This window comes from Neovison vison, chromosome 5 (assembly GCF_020171115.1).
Source record: "Neovison vison isolate M4711 chromosome 5, ASM_NN_V1, whole genome shotgun sequence".
NCBI classification, from domain to species: Eukaryota; Metazoa; Chordata; class Mammalia; order Carnivora; family Mustelidae; genus Neogale; species Neogale vison.
The window spans coordinates 106,597,312-106,615,094 of NC_058095.1; the positions used below are offsets into that span (position 1 = coordinate 106,597,312).

At 36.8% G+C, this 17,783-nt stretch overlaps 1 protein-coding gene across 2 annotated transcripts; it reads left to right on the forward strand.

Annotated features, from left to right (window-relative positions):
• Positions 1 to 144: 144 nt before the first annotated feature.
• SPRYD7 (SPRY domain containing 7) lies at positions 145 to 17,552 on the forward strand. 2 transcript variants are annotated; one of them, XM_044249679.1, is made up of 5 exons: positions 145 to 190; positions 1,339 to 1,455; positions 3,749 to 3,915; positions 11,464 to 11,566; positions 15,082 to 17,552. In XM_044249679.1, the coding sequence occupies exons 1-5, from the start codon at positions 160 to 162 to the stop codon at positions 15,177 to 15,179; spliced, it is 516 nt and encodes a 171-aa protein (XP_044105614.1). In that variant the 5' UTR covers positions 145 to 159; the 3' UTR covers positions 15,180 to 17,552. The 2 variants fall into 2 exon arrangements, with proteins under 2 accessions (XP_044105614.1, XP_044105613.1); XM_044249678.1 differs by lacking the exon at positions 145 to 190 and adding an exon at positions 586 to 744.
• Positions 17,553 to 17,783: the final 231 nt, after the last annotated feature.

A 17,783-nucleotide genomic window follows, 5' to 3' on the forward strand; every position in this document is an offset into this window, starting at 1 on the left:
GGGCCTGTGCGTCTATTTAGAATTTGAGGAAATTCTTCAGAAACCAGCCACGCAGGGACGGAGGCTTTTGGTGGAGGCAAAGTTCTCTCAGCCCTGGGCGCACGGTGGTGGGCGTTGTGGAAAACCTCAGGGTCCTTTACCGGCTCTCACTCCCGCAGCATGACTTGCTTCGGTCAATTCATTTCTAAAGGTAATGTCAAGGTTGGGGGGAACAGTTTTTAAAACTCAGCATTCTACGACTACTCAGTGTCCGAAGGGTGCCGCCTGCCTGCGAACTGCTCAACGTGAGAACTCGGTCGTGAACGCTCGCCAAGGGAAAAAGGACCCGCGCACCGGAGAACAAGGTCCTCAACCCGCCGGCACGTCAAGCCCTCCGCCCCGCTCCGCCTCTAGCCCCGCCCTCCTGGGCCCCGCCCCTCCCCGCTGGCGCAACCTCTACATCTTCCATCCGGGGTCGGCTACGCCTCTGCCTGCATTGCGCCCTCCCGGCGTGGGGCGTCGCTGTGTCGGTCTGCGCGCTCCACACGGACTCTGGCGCTCGGGCGGGGGCGGGAGGCGGAGCGGAGGCGTGGGGGCGGAGTCGCCGCGGTCTAGAGGCGGCGGGCTGCGGCGGCGTCGGAGTCGGTGGTCTTGGTGCCATGGCCGCCTCGGTGTTCTGCTGCCTGCGGTGTTGCAGGGACGGCGGGACGGGACACATCCCTCTGAAGGAGATGCCGGCGGTGCAGCTGGACACGCAGCACATGGGTAAGGGCCCTCCCTTCTCCCAGACCCAACGGCCCCCGCCGGGTGTGGCGCGGCGGGTCGCGGGCAGTGCGAGGTCGGAGGAACCACGCGCGGCCCTGCCCCTCCGGGCGCCGCCCCCCGCTCCTAGCTCTGAGGTGCTGCCCTCGACCGCGTTTTGTCTCGCGGATCTCTCTCAGACGCCGGCCGCCTGCACCTCGGCCCTGTTCTGTGTTCAAGGCTACGCAGCCCTGTCTGCTCCTGTCATCGGGAGCTGGTTGTGTGGACCTCCCCACCCATTTTCACCGGAATCTCGGAGCAGCCGCCTCCCGAGACTCGTCAGCTGTCCCCAGGCGAGGGGAGCGCCTGTGGTGCTCCTCCTACAGAATTACTACTTAATTGCGTTTCTAAACAAGATTTCTAGCCACAAATGAATATTAAATAAAAACATTCTCGGGGGAAAAAATAGTGAACTAAAAATTGTTTTTATCAGCATTTCTGTATTTCAAAGTAAATATAGCATCGCTATTTTTTGACTAAGAGAAGTGAAACAAATTGACCTTGATTGCTGGATAAGAAAATAAAAAACTTTACACGGTCTCTGCATTTTTTGTTTAGGAACAGATGTTGTCATTGTAAAAAATGGAAGAAGAATATGTGGAACGGGAGGCTGTTTAGCCAGTGCCCCTTTACATCAAAACAAAAGCTACTTTGAATTCAAAATCCAGTCCACAGGTTGGTATAATGGTCCTTTACTATTAAAAGTACTAATTAAATACTAAGAGCAATTTTTTGTGTGTGAAAAAGATTAAGGAGGCAATAGAAAAGCACCAAACTTATTTGGAAGAACTTTTTCCCCCTTGTGTTATCCTAGCTAAAGTAGTTATTTTAGTTATTGAGTTGTTTTAGGTTCAATTTTGCTATCTATAAAATGGGGTTACAAGAACTGCCCTTCCTCCACGTTGGTTATACTTATGAGTGCGTTTTACACGATCAGTGTAAGACACTAGCGTTATGAAGGGCTGTTAGATGCTCCATTTCATTTGGCCAAGCATTAAAGGTGTAGATTCTTGCTATTTTATCTTAGGATAAAACCAATCTTATCCTGGGTGTTTTCTCATAACTCTTGTTAAAATACCCAAATTCGTTGTCTTCTGAAGCAGTTAGCACATTTAGAATTCTGATGTCTATATTTCTCGTTAAAAAATTTACAGTTTTTTTGAATCCTGCAATAGTTCTGCTTGAGTGTTAGAATAGCAATTAGTTAACTTGTAGCTGGATTGAATGTGGGGAAATGTATTTTTAAAGCTTTGTTATAAAAAAAACTTCTAGTGAAAGAGAGCATGAATAACGTAAGTATAGGTGTAGAATAGGAAAACTAAAGGGAAGTAAATCATACTCTTCGTCCACAAGCTTGAATGATATAAAACATCCTTCTGGGGCTTGTTTTCTAAATTAATTTAAAATACTGATTTTCTTAAGTATATGGAATACATAGGAAACTGTCTTTCATTTCATTCGTTTATAAGTTAGCTGCAAAATGTCTCTGGTAGCTAAAATCTTCTCAAGTACAACCTACCTTTTCTCAAGAGAAGCAAATACTTTCTTGATCCTTAAATCCAGGACAAATTTTTATGTGGATTTTCTGTAAAGGATGGTATTTTCAGTGACGTCTCTCAAATAAATATACTGTTGGAATTTGTAAGTTGATCTCTCAGTGAAAGCTTGAGGCAGTTATGCCAAAGTGTATCACAGCATGCACAGTTCTTTAGGAGTAAGGAAACTCTCTAACCCTGTCTAGAACTGTTGTTCCACGAAATTAGTACTATCCCCTTCTGTCACTCTTAAAATTGTCCCACTCTGGAGGATGAATTATGTTGTAAGATTATTTAGGAAGCCCAGACAGTGATACCCAGAATGCAACTTTCTGATAGTTTTGCTTAATTCAGAAAAATTGATTGGCAACATGATCTTCAAACCTTCTTCCATCTATAGATTTTCTCCTAACTGATTTTGATTAAAAACTGAAAAGGAAACAGTTTGAAACAAAATCCAGAGCTCTAGGTATTCTGTTTGGCAGGTTAAGAGGAGAGCTGCCTGCTTAAAATCAACTTAGACCAAAAGGTTTTAAAAACTCACTGATTTAAGGCACGGGTAAGAAAATTATTTTTCTTTTCTTTTTTAAAAAATTTAATTTTATTTTTTTCAGTGTTCCAAGATTCATTGTTTATGCACCACACCCAGTGCTCCATGCAATAACGTGCCTTCCTTAGTACCCACCACCAAGCTCACCTAATCCCCCCCACCGACTCCCCTTCAAAACCCTCAGTTTGTTTCTCAGAGTCCACAGTCTCATGGTTCATGTCCCCCTCTGATTTCCCCCAATTCACTTTTCCTTAAAATAATTTTATACTTCATCATTAATTTTCTCCTCTTTGTGGTATTGACCAGATCTATGTTATTTGTCACACATTATAGATGCAAAAACTAAAGACTAATTTCCCACTTCTTTGAGGTAGTGTTTGACTAGAACCATAGGCCATTTAATTATGTGCTTTTTCAAAATGTCTTTTAGAGAATAGTAATGATAATACCTAACATCTTTTTAAAAAATGCTCTGCTTAACCAATTTTGGGGGGAATACTTACACTGTTCCAAGTATTAGTGACCTTGCTATATCTTTTAATAACCCTTTGAAGTAAGTACTGTTAGAACCCTACGTTCACAGGTGAGGAAGCAGAGACAGGTTAAATACCTTGCCCCAGATCACCTAGTTAAGCCAGAGTTTAACCTAGGCTGTACAGATTCAGAACCCACTCTTATCTCCTACATTGTACTGCATCTGTAGAGAACATAGGGTAGTTCGCAAACTACTTTTAAAAGATTTGTTTTTAAAAAAATTAATAAAAAACAGGTTAGTGATAGTACACGATTTCTTTTAAAAACAACTTACACTCTTAAAAACAACCCCTTCTTTCATATTTGTATTCTTCAGATTTTGGGGGCATCTAAACTATTATTTTTTTAGGAATATGGGGTATTGGCGTTGCAACTCAGAAAGTTAACTTGAATCAGATTCCTCTTGGCCGAGATGTGCATAGTCTGGTGATGAGGAATGATGGAGCCCTATACCACAACAACGAGGAGAAAAATAGGCTGCCAGCAAACAGTCTTCCACAGGAGGGAGATGTGGTGGTAAGTTTACTGTGGAGTTGTTTTCCACTGTAAATTATTAAAGTTAAACTGCTTTTAGTGTATATAGTTTTGCCTGGGAGTTTGTGGTTTGAATTCTGAGGCACTGGGATTGGATCTAATGAGGTGGTACATATTCCAAAGAGAGCACTTGGTGTAGATTCTGCTACCTTACCTAACTACTCTCCTTTCTAGAGCTGTTGCTGGCCACGAAAATCGGCATAAGCCCTTATTTCCATTTAGGAGAATTTTGACAGGTTGGCTGCTTATCAGCATTTCTTGCTTCTCTCACATCAGAGAAATCTTGGCCCATAATTTTGAAAGTTTGCTGACATTCATATTAGAAAATGTTAGGTATTTTTGCACCTAACGCTCTCTTAGAGAAAATTTTGACATTTATTGCAGGCATACTTCGGACATACTGTTGTCTGTTTCCAGACCACTGCAATAAAGTAAATATTGCAGTAAAGCAAGTCAAATGAGGTTTTTGGTTTCCCAGTGAATGTATATGTTTACACTGCATTGTAGTCTTTTAAGTGTACATAGAATTATGTTTAAAAAAATGGATGTACTTTAATTTAAAAATATTCTATTGCTAAAAATTGCTGACCATCATCTGAACTTTTAGTGTGTCATAATCTTGCTGATGGAGAGTCTTGCCTGAATGTTGATGGCTCCTGACCGAGCAGGATGGTGGTTGCTGAAGGTTAGGGTGGCCCTCACAATTTCTTAAAAGAAGACAACAGTGCATTTTGCTGCAAAGATTGACCCTTCTTTTCTTTAACAATTTCTCTATGGCATATGATGCTCTTTGATAGCATTTTGCCCAAAGTAGAACTTCTTCAAAATTAGAGTCAATTCTGTCAAACCCTGCTGCTCCCTCATCAATTAAGTTTATATAATATTTTAAATTCTTTGCTGTCATTTCAACAGTCTTCACAGCATCTTCACCAGGAGTAGATTCCATCCCAAGAAACCACTTTCTTTGCTCATTCACAAGACACACCTCTTCATCCACTAAAGTTTTATCATGAGATTGCAGCATTTCAGTCACATCTTCAGGCTCCATTTCTAATTCTAGTTCTCTTGCTGTTTCCACCTCTGCAGTTCAAGCCTCTACTGAGGTCTTGAAACCCTCAAAGTCATTCGTGAGGGTTGAATCAGCTTCTTTAAGACACCTGTTAATGTTGAAATTTTGACTTCTTCCCATGAATCATAAATACTCCTTTGTTTTCCTAACTAGGGTCCATGGCCAGCATGGAACCCAACACGGGTCTTGAACTCATAACCCCGCAAATCAAGCCCTGAGCTGAGACCAAGAGTTGGATGTTTAACTGACTGAGCCACCCAGGTGCCCTGAATCATGAATGTTCTTAAGGGCATCTAAATGGTGAATCCTTTTCAGAAGATTTTCAGTTTACTTTGCTGAGATCCTTCAGAAGAAGCACTGTGTATGGCAGCTAGAGCCTTACGAAACTTAAGTAATTAAGACTTGAAAGTTGAAACTACTCCTGATCCCTGGGCTACAGAATGGATGCTGTGTTAGCAGGCATAAAAACAGCATTAATCTCGTTGTATATCTCTATCAGAGCTTTTGGGTGAACAGATAGATGCATTGTCAGTGAACAGTGATATTTTGAAAAAAGTCCTTTTCCTAGAGCAGTAGGTCTCAACGGTGGGCTTAAAATACTCAGTAAACCATGTTGTAAACAGATGTGCTGTTGTCCAGGCTTTATTGTTCCATTTGTAGAGCACACAAAATAGATTTAACATCATTCTTAAGGGCCTTAGGATTTTTGGAATGGTCAATGAGCATTGGCTTCAACTTAAAGTCACCAGCTATATAGCCCCTAACAAGAGTCAGCCTGTCCTTTGAAGCTTTGAAGCCAGGCATTGACTTCTAGAATCTAGCTCTGAAAATCCTAGATGGCATCTTTTTCCAGGATAGGGCTGTTTTTGTCCACACTGAAAATCTGTTTTTCAGCGTAGCCACCTTCACTTGACTAGATCTGGATAACTTGCTGCTTCACCTTGTGGCTTTTGTGTTATGGGAATGGCCTCTTTCCTTAAACCTCATGAACCAGCTTCTGCTAGCTTCCAGGTTTTTTGTTTTTTTTTTTTTCCTGCAGCTTCCTCACCTCTCTTAGCCTTCATAGAAATTGAAGAGAGTTAGGGCCTTGTTCTGGATTAGGCTTTGGGTTAAGGGAATATTATGGCTGATTTGATCTTCTAAGCAGACCATCAAAATTTCTCTGTATCAACAGTAAGTCTGTTTTGCTTTCTTATTTGTGTATTCACTGGAGTAACACTTTAATTTTCTTCAAGAAGTTTTCCTTTGTATTCACAACTCAGTTAATTGTCTGGTGCAAGAGGCCTAGCTTTTGGCCTGTCTTGGCTTTCTACATGCTTTCCTCACTGAGCTTAATCATTTTGGACTTTTGTTTTAAAGGGAGAGACATGTGATTTCCTTTCACTGGAACACTTAGAGGCCATTGTATGGTTATTAATTGGCCCAATTTCAATATTGTGTTTAAGGGAATAAAAAGGCCAGAGGAGATGGGGAGAGATGGGAATACCTAGTCAGTGGAGCAGTTAAAACCCACATATTTATTGAATGATCTTATATGGGCATGGTTTGTGGCACACCAAAGTAATTGCACTCGTAACATGAAAGATCACTGAACACAGGTCATCTTAACAAAATAATGAAGAACTTTGAAGTATTGCAAGAACTACCAAAATGTGACCCAGAGACTTGATGTGAGCAAACACTGTTGGAAAAATGGCACCAATAGACTTGTTCAACACATGGTTGCCACAGACCTTCAATTTGTAAAAAATGCACTATCTGTTTAGTGCAGTAAAGCAAGGTATGCCTGTATTTAATTTGTTAAGAACTTCCATTAAAGAATTACAGCATTTTATTAGGAGTGATGATCCTCATTAAACTTAAACTTATTAAACTTCTTCACTTACAGAACTCTTCAAAGAACTGGACTAAAACTTCTAAGGTTTGATTGGAGAGAAGTTTTTTGGAAAGCAGGGGATAGAAAGAGTTACATATATTAAGACAGCTCTATTTTTATTCCCAGCTAAGTCTTTGCCAAAACCACCCTGTTGAAAATGTAATCCAAAGATTCCTTTCTGCTCTCCCAGTTACTTCTTAAATGGCATTATCCAATAACCTTATACTCTGGATTCAGGCTATTAGCTATTGATTGAGAACAGAGTCCTAGGATCTCCTTCAGCAAAGATGCCCTTATACATAGAACTTTGTGTTCGTGGCTGTGGTACCAAGTTGAAAGGAATCTACATAATGAGGGAAGGTTTCTAATAATAAGATGACACAGGGTAAACCCAGGTTATTGAAGAAAAATGCAGTATTTTGGTGAAAAGAAGGAGAGTTGTGGAAATTGATATTTTTAACTGTGGTCTGATTTTTGATTTTTCTTAAAGGTTTATTTATTTTAGGGAGAGAGTGGTGGTTTATTTATCTATTTAGAGTGAGTGGGAGAGGCAGAGAGAGACCCTCAAGCAGACTCCCTGCTGAGCACAGTGTCAGATGGGTGGTTCAGTCCCTGACCCTGAGATCATAACCTGAGCAAAAAATCAAGTCGGATGCTTAACCAGCCGAGGCACCCAGATGCCCCGATCTTTCTTTTCTTTTCTGCAAATTAAAAATTATGAAGAACATTTAGTTTAGTTTAGTTTTGTTTTGTTTAGAGAGGGGGAGAGAGAGAATCTTAAGCAGGCTCCACACCCAGCATGGAGTCCGACATGGGGCTTGATGTCATGACACTGAGATCCTGACCTGAGCCAAAACCGAGAGTCAGACACTTAACCAACTAAGCCATCCGTGCTCCCCTAGTTTTTAAATAGGTAAATTGTTGAGTTTTAGGGGAAAAGAAAAAAAGTTGTTTTAGGAGACAAAAGGTATAAACCATTTTTAAAATCTGCTTTTCCCTGTTCTTTTTGAATAGTTGGCTTTGTATTGTAGATCATTGCCAGATGTCCATAATATGGAACACCCTTATTCAAATGGATATTTCTTGAAGGAGAGTCTTGAAGTCAAGTCGATGCTATCAGCCTGTTTACATGAAGATAAAATTCAGACATAAGGATAATCAGTAACAAATGTTTTTCTTTGTTGTTGAACTTCTAATGTGTGTTATTCTTATCTTCCTATCTCATTTATTGAGATAACTGATACCACAAATTGAGAGATTTAAGAACGATCAGCTTTATTAAATTAAACTTGAGTTTTCATATCTATTCTGATAAAAGGAGGACTTTTAAAAGGATGAAATATATCCAGAGTCAAGAAAAATAAAAGATTACCCTACCTTATTACCTTTATATTCCTAGTTCAAACACTTGAGAACAAATTTCACCAAATTGCCGACAGTGGCATAGGAAAAGTAGAACAGATTTAAGACAGGAAAAACATTCTCATATGTGTGGAATTTTAGTCATGTACCATTCCCTGAGGAGAAATCAAGAAAAATAAGCTTTCAACATCTGACCAAATTATTATATTCATGCAGTAATCCTATAGTACCCACAGGGCCTACTGTAGCACTAGGAAAGCATACCTGGGTTATGCTTATTTTTTCCTTTTATACATAGTTTTGAGAAGTGGAAATTATAGTCTAAAATTGCATTTTTCAGTTTAATTTCAGAGAAGTTTTATTAAACATTCTATACCACCACCATCATCATCATCATCATCATCATCATCATCATCATAGCGAACACTTCTCTCACATTTATTGTGGGCCAGGCACTGTTTTATTTTTTATTTATTTTTTTTTTTAAAGATTTTATTTATTTATTTGACAGAGAGAGACCACAAGCAGGCAGAGAGGCAGGCAGAGAGAGAGAGAGAGGAGGAAGCAGGCTCCCTGCAGAGCAGAGAGCGCGATGCAGGACTCGATCCCAGGACCCTGAGACCACGACCTGAGCCGAAGGCAGCGGCCCAACCCACTGAGCCACCCAGGCACTGTTTTAAATGCCTGACAGCGATTAGTTGGTTTAATCCCTGTAATGACTGTATAAAATAGATAGTATTATTATCACCATTTCATAGATTAGGAGAAGTTAAGTAACTTCTTTTATGGAGCGATCCTGGAGTATAATACAGGCAGTTTAATTACAGATTCTCTTCACTGAACATGCAAGCAATTATTGATAAATGCCTTGAACGTGTCAGATATTTTGGTATCATTGTGGCAGAATGAAACCGTTTCTGGATCATATAAAAAGACAGATTAAGTTAGAAATACTTAAGCTCAACTTTGCTAATAGGAATTGGGGGTTCTTACATCCTTTCTCACTTCTTTCTTTAGTGCTGGAATTTTGCCGTGCTGCCGCAGATTAGGCTCCCCCCCACCCCCACCGGCAGATTGGGCTTTTAATACCTGCTTGCTTGCAGTAGGTTATGCTGCCACTAGGTGGTGAAGGGTGACTGGATAACAAACCTCGGCTCTGCACTAGACACCCTGTAAGGTGGTTCCTATAGAGAGAGGACACATTGTTTTTGTGTGATTTTTGTTTTTGTTTTTTTAAATGAAAAAAGGCCTCTTCATTACAAAGACTAATCCCAGCCATCAGTTAGTTTTGTTATATTTAAATACATAAACTGAAATGAAACAATGTCTCTCTCAATATTTCTTAACTATTAAAAAATTATTCTTTAACGCTGGCTTTACTGAGATTTGAGGAGATTTTTTAAAAAGGTCTATGTATTTGTTTTAGGGAGAGAGCCAGACTTCCTGTAGAGTGCAGAGCTTGATCCTAGGATCCATAAGATCATGACCTGAGCTGAAAGCAAGAGACTTAACCACCTGAGCCACCCAGGAGCCCCAGGAGAATCTTTTATAGCACTTAACACACTGACTCTTCTGGCCCTTTGTTGTTTTAAGGAGAAAGTGAAGGAATTAAGACTAGATCATCTGTAAGATCTTTTTCTTCCTCTAAAAATTTTCTTTTCCTCTTTTTTCAGAGATTTATTTATTTACCAGAGAGGGAGAAAGTACCAGAGTACAAGTACAAGCAGTACAGGCAGGCAGAGAGAGAAGCAGGTTCCTTGCTGAGCAGGGAACCTGATGCAGGACTCAATCCCAGGACCCTGGGATCATGACCTGAGCCAAAGGCAGATGTTTAACCAGCTGAGCCACCCAGATGTCCTAATCTACCTCTAAAAAGTTTTTAAAGTTGATACAATATATCCACAGTCAGAAATCCTTGGAGTGGTCTTCTTGGTTTGTGATGATTTCGCTATTGAAAGATCTCTGCAGTCTATTCTTAATTCTTCAAATTAAGACTTTCTGCCAGTAGTTAGTAACTATTATATAAAGTTTTAAAGAGAGGTAGTATGGCATGGCAAATAGAGTAGTATTCTGAAGCCATACTGCATGGGTTTAAATCCCAGCTCTGCTACTTCCTAGTTCTGTAACCTTACATAAATTATTTTAATCTTTTTGTGTTTTAGCTACCTCATCTGCAAAATGGAGATAATAGTAATTATTATTATTACTATTGTGAGGACTAAATATGAAGTACTTAGAATAGTGCTTGGTACATAATAGAGGCTTTCAAAGTATTTTCCAGCATTTTAATAATAATAACTATTTATTATTAGTTTTGACTTTTGCACCTTTAATAACTTTCAGATATATAGACTGATCTATTTTTCTTCTTCTTTTTTTTTTTTACTCTTTTGAGCTATTTTCTGTTTTTCAACTTGATACTAGCTAACAATTACATTCTATTGTAAACACTAGCTTTACCTTGGTATAATATATTTGATGAATTTGAAAGCAAGGTAAAGAGATGGAAATGTATTTCTTTTCAGAAATAAGTTCTATGAAGATACTTCACAACTTGATAACAGTGACAGGTATTAAGCCCCAATGCTGAAAACCTCATTGTTTTTCCCCTTAAGATCAAATTCTGTAGAGAGCAGTGATTTCTGTATGATTTTCAAAGGTCTCTCTGGGGATGCCCAAGTGGTTCAGTCGGTTAAGCGTCTGACTCTTGGTTTCGGCTCAGGTCATGATCTCAGGGTTGTGAGATCAAGCCATGCCTCAAGCCCTGCACTGGGCTCTGCATTCAGTGGGGAGTCTGCTTCTCTCTCCCTCCCTCCCTCTTCCTCTCCTCCCCCCAGTGCACTTGCTCTCTCTCTCTCAAATAAGTTAAAAAAAAAAAAAAGGTCTCTTTGTACATGACAGGCAGTACTTATATTATCTTAATGTTCACAAAATAAAATTCATATTATCTGAATATAATGCTAGGCATCAGACTGTTCTCATTTGTTTGACTCTGATGTGAACTCTCGGAACTTTACCTGACTTTCCCCCACATAATCACCGGTAATTTTTTTTTTTAAATCTCAGTTCAAGCAGAACCCCACCAAATTGTAAACCCTTAATGAAAGCTATTGTGACACAATTATAATTAATGAAATTTTTCCCATGCTTCCCAGTGGGTGCTTTCTATTTAAGCTTTTTAAAATTTATAATTTAATTTTTTAATATTTTCTTTCCTTCCTAGGGTATTACATATGACCATGTAGAATTAAATGTATATTTGAATGGAAAAAATATGCATTGTCCAGCATCAGGTATACGAGGGACAGTGTATCCAGTTGTTTATGGTAAGCTAAAATATTTCTAAATGTTATTATTATTGGATTGTTAACTTTTACTTGACATTTTCATTAACTTTCTATCATTCAAAAATCTGGGCAAGCTAATAAGGACCTCTTTTATATGAAATGTACTCAGTAGGATATTAGAATCCCACTTTGCAAGAATAAGGAAGTTTTTTATTCCCCATGTATTAAACATTTTTTCCAAATAAAGTGATTATACTTAAATATGCAATAACCATACTCCCTTTTCTAATCATGTAGTCTTATATTCTAGAAAGTTCCAAAGAGCTTTGCTGAGTTTACAGAGCTCTTTCTGCCAGTTATTAGGGAGATTTAGGTGACCAGGAAAAGTAATTGTAAAGAATATTTTGGAGCCAGGGATGGGAATTTTATATAGACTGAGCATTAGTTATCTCTATAAAGTTACCTAAGTTTTAAAACTCTTCCGAGAGAAATTGTGATTAGAACAGTTTCGTATTGATTGTTTTACTTCTGGTGGTCATGTATATGCATGTACTATAATTTCTATACAAGTGTGTCTTCCCAAGGATTGGGTTACTTAAGAGATGACTCTATACCATATAATTATGGTAATTTTTATTATAGAAAAATTCAGACATGTATAGAAGTAAAGAGAATGGTATAATGAACCCTCATGTACCCATTACCCAGCTTCAAACAGGTATCAGCTTGGAGCCTGTCAGGTCTCATCTATCCCCTAATGGCTAATACTCATCTGTTTTTCACCTTCCCTCCTGGGATTGTTTTGAAGCAAATGGCAGATGTTATATCATTTTATTCATAAATATTTTATATGTATCTCTAAAAAATAAGGTGTTTCTTTATTAAAAAAAAACATAAGTGCGGTGTCTTTATCCTTCTATTCTGCTTTATTTTTTATGTTACCAAGTTTAAATCAACAGCTGTGTTTTTCTGCCTATAGTATTAGTAATCTAAAAATATTTTCTCATTTAATTACTTTAAGTTCTTAGATTTAAGCCATTATAAGAACTAATTATTAATCTTTATAGTAATTTACTAGAAAGGTAGCAGTGTTAGTGCGATAGACTACGATGTCAGAAAACTATACAGATAACAAATAAAAATATTTAATAATGTGATAATAACAACTAAAGCTTATGCTTTACTTTTTAGTTGTTTTCATTAGTCTTTTCTCCCAAAAATTATTTATCAGTGGTTTTCCACTATCTTTGCATATAAAAGTGCATTTTTAAGTTTGATTTTGATTAGTTTCTTTGCCATATTGGGTAAAATAATTCCTTTATCTACTTAAATGGAAATGTAGCTTAATATTCTAAATAATTTAGTCTGAGAAATGAGATATCAATTATACAAATGAGTATAGCAAATACAGTTTTATTCCAGAGTGTTTCTTTGATTTAGCATAATTTTTAATGTAATAAATTTATAGGCAGTAAATTATATAAAGTATATTTCATAAATTGACATTGATAAATCAGTTAAATTAAGCCAAGTATTTTAATGGTCTAATAATATCAGAGATAAAAATTAAAGTTAAGGGATGCCTGGCTGGCTTAGTCAATAGGACATCCAAGTCTTTATTTAGGGGTAGTGAGTTCAAGCTCTGTGTTGGGTATAGAGATTATTAATAAATAAATACATACATATATACATACATACATAAAAATAAACTTTAATTCCTTTACCTTTTATCTTCCATCCCATCCCTAATCCTAGATCCATCCAATTAATTCATTTTGTCAGTTCTTGGACTCATATTGTGGAGAGAAAAAGCCATATCACACTGAAGAAAAGGGTTATCACAAAGTTAGGCCTATTACAACCTAAGCTCTCAACATTTGTGGCAATTCTTTTACATTTCTGCACATTCCAGACCTTCGCCATATTTCTTGAATTCTCTTCTCATCCTCCACAGATGACCTTACCTTCTACTCTATAAAGAAACAGGCTGTTAATAGTGAACTCCACCTTCTCACCCCATCCCTCCTGAAGTTTTTCTCAATCAAATCCAATCCTGCCTTCTTTTTGTCCCATCTTAGACGAAGTGGTATCCTTCATGTTAAAAAAACAAAAAACAAAAAAAACACTGTACAGTCTAGATTTCAAATTCCCGAACTCTGGGACTTCACTTTGTCACTTATTTCACTTACATGTCACATAAGGAACATCTCTCTTCAATGCCTGTAAATATTCTGAATCATCCTTATCCCAGCTAAACTCCTAGCCTCAGTAGCCCTATGTTTGCCCTTCTTTATCCAACTGCAGTACTAATGGTACCACTTACTGTATCATTCAGTTTTTCTTCAGCCGCATCTCACTGCCTTTACCACCACTTCACTGAAACCACCCTTGTTAAAATCTCTACTGCTTTCATAAATGTCAAATCCAGTACTTAACTTTTTTCTGCATTTATTACGAAATATAAAATATTTGGTGATGTGCATTTAATATATGTGTGTAGTTTAACAAGTAGCTATGAATATTCATGTCTTACCAGAGTCAACGCAATGAATATATTCATTACCCCTAAAATTTCCTCCTGTTCCCTTATAATCCTTCCTACTCACTTTCTTCACCCCAGCCCCAACCAACCACTGATCTGCTTTCTGTCACTACAGATAATCTGAATCATAAAATTTGTATTCTTTATTGTGTGGCATGTCTCAGCATAATTATTTTAAGATTGATCATGTTGTAGAATGTGTCAGTAATTCATTCATTTTTATTGCCAAGTAGTATGTGTGGTTTATTGTCTGCTTTTATCATAATATGTTTTTCCTTTTGCCTGTTAATGGATATTTAAGTTGTTTCCAGTTCGGGCCATTACAAATAAAGCTGCTATGAACATTATGTACAGGTCTTTGTTTGGTTATATGCATTTATTTCTCTTTGATAAATGCTGGTAAAAAGATGTAGAAGCTAAATAAGGCCTACAGTCTTGTTAAACTGTACTTTATCAATGTCAGTTTTCCAGTTTTGATATGGTACTGTGGTTAATGTAAGATGTTACCACTAGGGGAAAGTGGATGAAGAGTATAGAGAACGCTGTTATTTTTGCAACCTTATCTGAATCTGTAATTTTTTCAAAACAATTTTTAAAAAGTAACACATCTTAATGTGTAAAATTGAGAAAATAGAGGTAGGCAAAAAAGGAAAAAATTAAAAGTACTCACATTCACACTATCTATTAGTAATATTTTATATTATATATAGTATAATATACTATATAATATATATCCTTTATACATATATGCATACATATATAATACATACAAACATATATACATACATATATACTATGTATAATATGTATATCCTTTCAGTGTTTTTAATTTAATTTTTTATTGTAGATCTTTTTACCCAATAAGATTATGTTTTATAACCTGGGAAGCAGGTGTATTTTTTCTTTTTGCCTGTTAATATTATGAAATTATGATAACAGTCTTTTGTAATTATGTATTCTTGTGAATTAAGGTGTAAGCTTCTAATTTCTTTCTTTCTTTTTCTGTCTTTAGTTGATGACAGTGCAATTTTGGATTGCCAGTTCAGTGAATTTTATCATACTCCTCCACCTGGTTTTGAAAAAATATTATTTGAACAGCAGATCTTCTGAATGTATTTGTTTTTGAAACTTGTGTTTCTGCACTTTTAAAAGTGTTTACCATTTAATAAAGCTTTACCTGACCTGTAGATGAAAATATATTCTTAAAAATATGCTTGTTAATGTTGTTCAAGGAACCAGTATATTCAAAATACCATTTGGAAGTTGTGATTTGAAATACTTCTGTTTTGTGAGATGAAATCAGCATTTGGGGCAGTTTATTTAATTCTTATTTAAATAAATATAACTATGGGTTTGATTAACAGTATTAAGTGGAAATATGTATATAGATATTTAAAAGGGAATCTTTCTTACATAAAATATTTGTTTTTATAATAGAGATGTAGAGTTGGGTGGGTTTTTTTCTCATTCTGAAATTTAGACCTCACTAACTATTTTAAGTCTACAGTCTAATTTGTGTCTGAGTGTTCTTTTTTATATAGAGTATAACAAAGGGATAGAAAATATATTCTTGGCAACTTCTTTTTTGGTGATTTATTTACAGTAAAGTGTACCACTTTTCATAAACTTTAAATTGCTTACTTTGTATGTCATTGCTTTTAATTTGCTTTGTGAAAGGAGGTGAATGTTTTGGTAACTGTCAGACCGATTTTTTTGAAGACCATCATGCTGTGTTAGTTCAATACCAGAGTAAGTAGTGGTTGATTGGCAATGTAGTGTACACTGGCAGACATTTAGAATAGTATGATGCTTTAAACTTAATTGTAAATGAGATTATTCTTTTAAGAACTTTTATTTAAGTATGTTTTTCTGTAAGGAATAATAAAATAATAGTAACTAATTAGTACTGTATTAAATACATGTTCTTCCTGTTTTGTTAATTATACATTAAATTCACGTCATCCTTGATTATTTCAGAAGTTCAGAGAAAGTGAGTCCTCTCCATGACCCTGAGCCTCTGCCAAGTCTTCAGTAAAGATTTCTTCAATACCCTACTGACCTGAACTAATCACTGTACACACTCTGGTAGAGTCTCCTTTGCTAGTGAGCCAAGGACATATATGTTTCACTCCTTTGTGAACAGGAGAAGTATGTTGTACTAGAAAACCATGGGCATTAGAATCAGAAATCTGAATTGTTATTTTGCCCTCTAATCCGGTTACCTCCTCAGCTAAGTTCTTTAGCATCCCTGAGTTCAAGTTCACCATTTATAAAAGGGATACTCATATTTGCTTGATAAGATTCTGTAACTAGTTAAATAAGGTAATATATGTAAAATACCCAAATCATCATACGCACTTAAAGAATGTAGTTTCCTTGTTGACTCTTAAGCAGTAGTTTTCATAGGGTCCTCAGACCAGCCTCCTCAAAAACTTTTTAGAAATGCATATTCTTAGGCCCACCCCAGACCCACTGAATCAGAAACCGCTGGGGATAGCACCCAGGAAGCTGTGAACAAGACTTTCAGGTGATTGTAATACATGGTAAAGTTTGAGAACCACTGTTCAGGAGACAATTATTGCCTACTATAAATTTTCTAAGGATTTAAGACTATTTTTGACCCATAGGCAAGAGAATCCTGCAGTGTTTATTGTTTGTTTGGTAGGTGAAAATGTGACAATATGCTTTGAAAACATAAATATACTTGAGTACATTCATTTACATAAAACCCATATTTACCTCTGAAGATACAGAATTGAATGATATTATTTATGCATTTTTGTCTGACTTTCTGAATCTTAATTCGTAAAGAACATGCTTACTATGGAAAGCGAATTGAAATGACTACTGTTTGCTGTCTTTATAATGTTATCTACCTCTTAGTTATTTTTTTTAAGCCAAATTTTTTTAAATTATCCTGTTCTTTACTCAAGACTATCTTTTCTGCCTCTAGTTTTATGGAATAGGCACAGTACTAAAATGATACATGAGTTGTGCCATGTCTGTGACAACAGTTTGATGAAGTATAGATGTGTCTTTAATCCGAAGTTACCTAATCCTCTTGGGAAAATTACCTTCCTAAACCTATAACCTCAGTCTAATCTTAAGGAAGACAAATTCCAGTAGAGGGGCATCCTACAACATACTTGACTAGTACTCCTCCAAACTGTCAAGGTCATCAAAAAAAGGGAACGTCAGAGAAACTATCATACCCAAGAGGAACTGAGTCCAAGGGGATATAACAAGTAAATGTAATATGGGATCCAGGAAGAGAGAAAAGGTATTAGGTAAAAACTAAGGACGTATGAATAGACTGTGGATTTTAATAATAAAGTATCAATATTCATTTATTGTAACAAATGTATCCTACTATAAGATGTTAATAATGGGAGAAACTGGGAGAGAGAATATGTGGAAATTCTGTACTACTCAATTCTTCTGTAAATCTAAACTATTCAAAAAAATAAAGTCTTAAAAAATTTCGTTGATGGGGTGCCTGGCTGTCTCAGTCAGAAGAATATGCAACTCTTGATCTCGCAATAGTGAATTCGAGCCCCACGTTGGGTGTAGAGATTAAATACATAAACAAAAAAAAAATTACATTGAGCTAGGAGAAATTTAAAAATGAAGTCATGAAGTCATCATGAAGAATATTAGTACGGTATAAACCCATACCTTAAATAGTTCATGGTAGGGAAGTACAGGCTTAGAGAG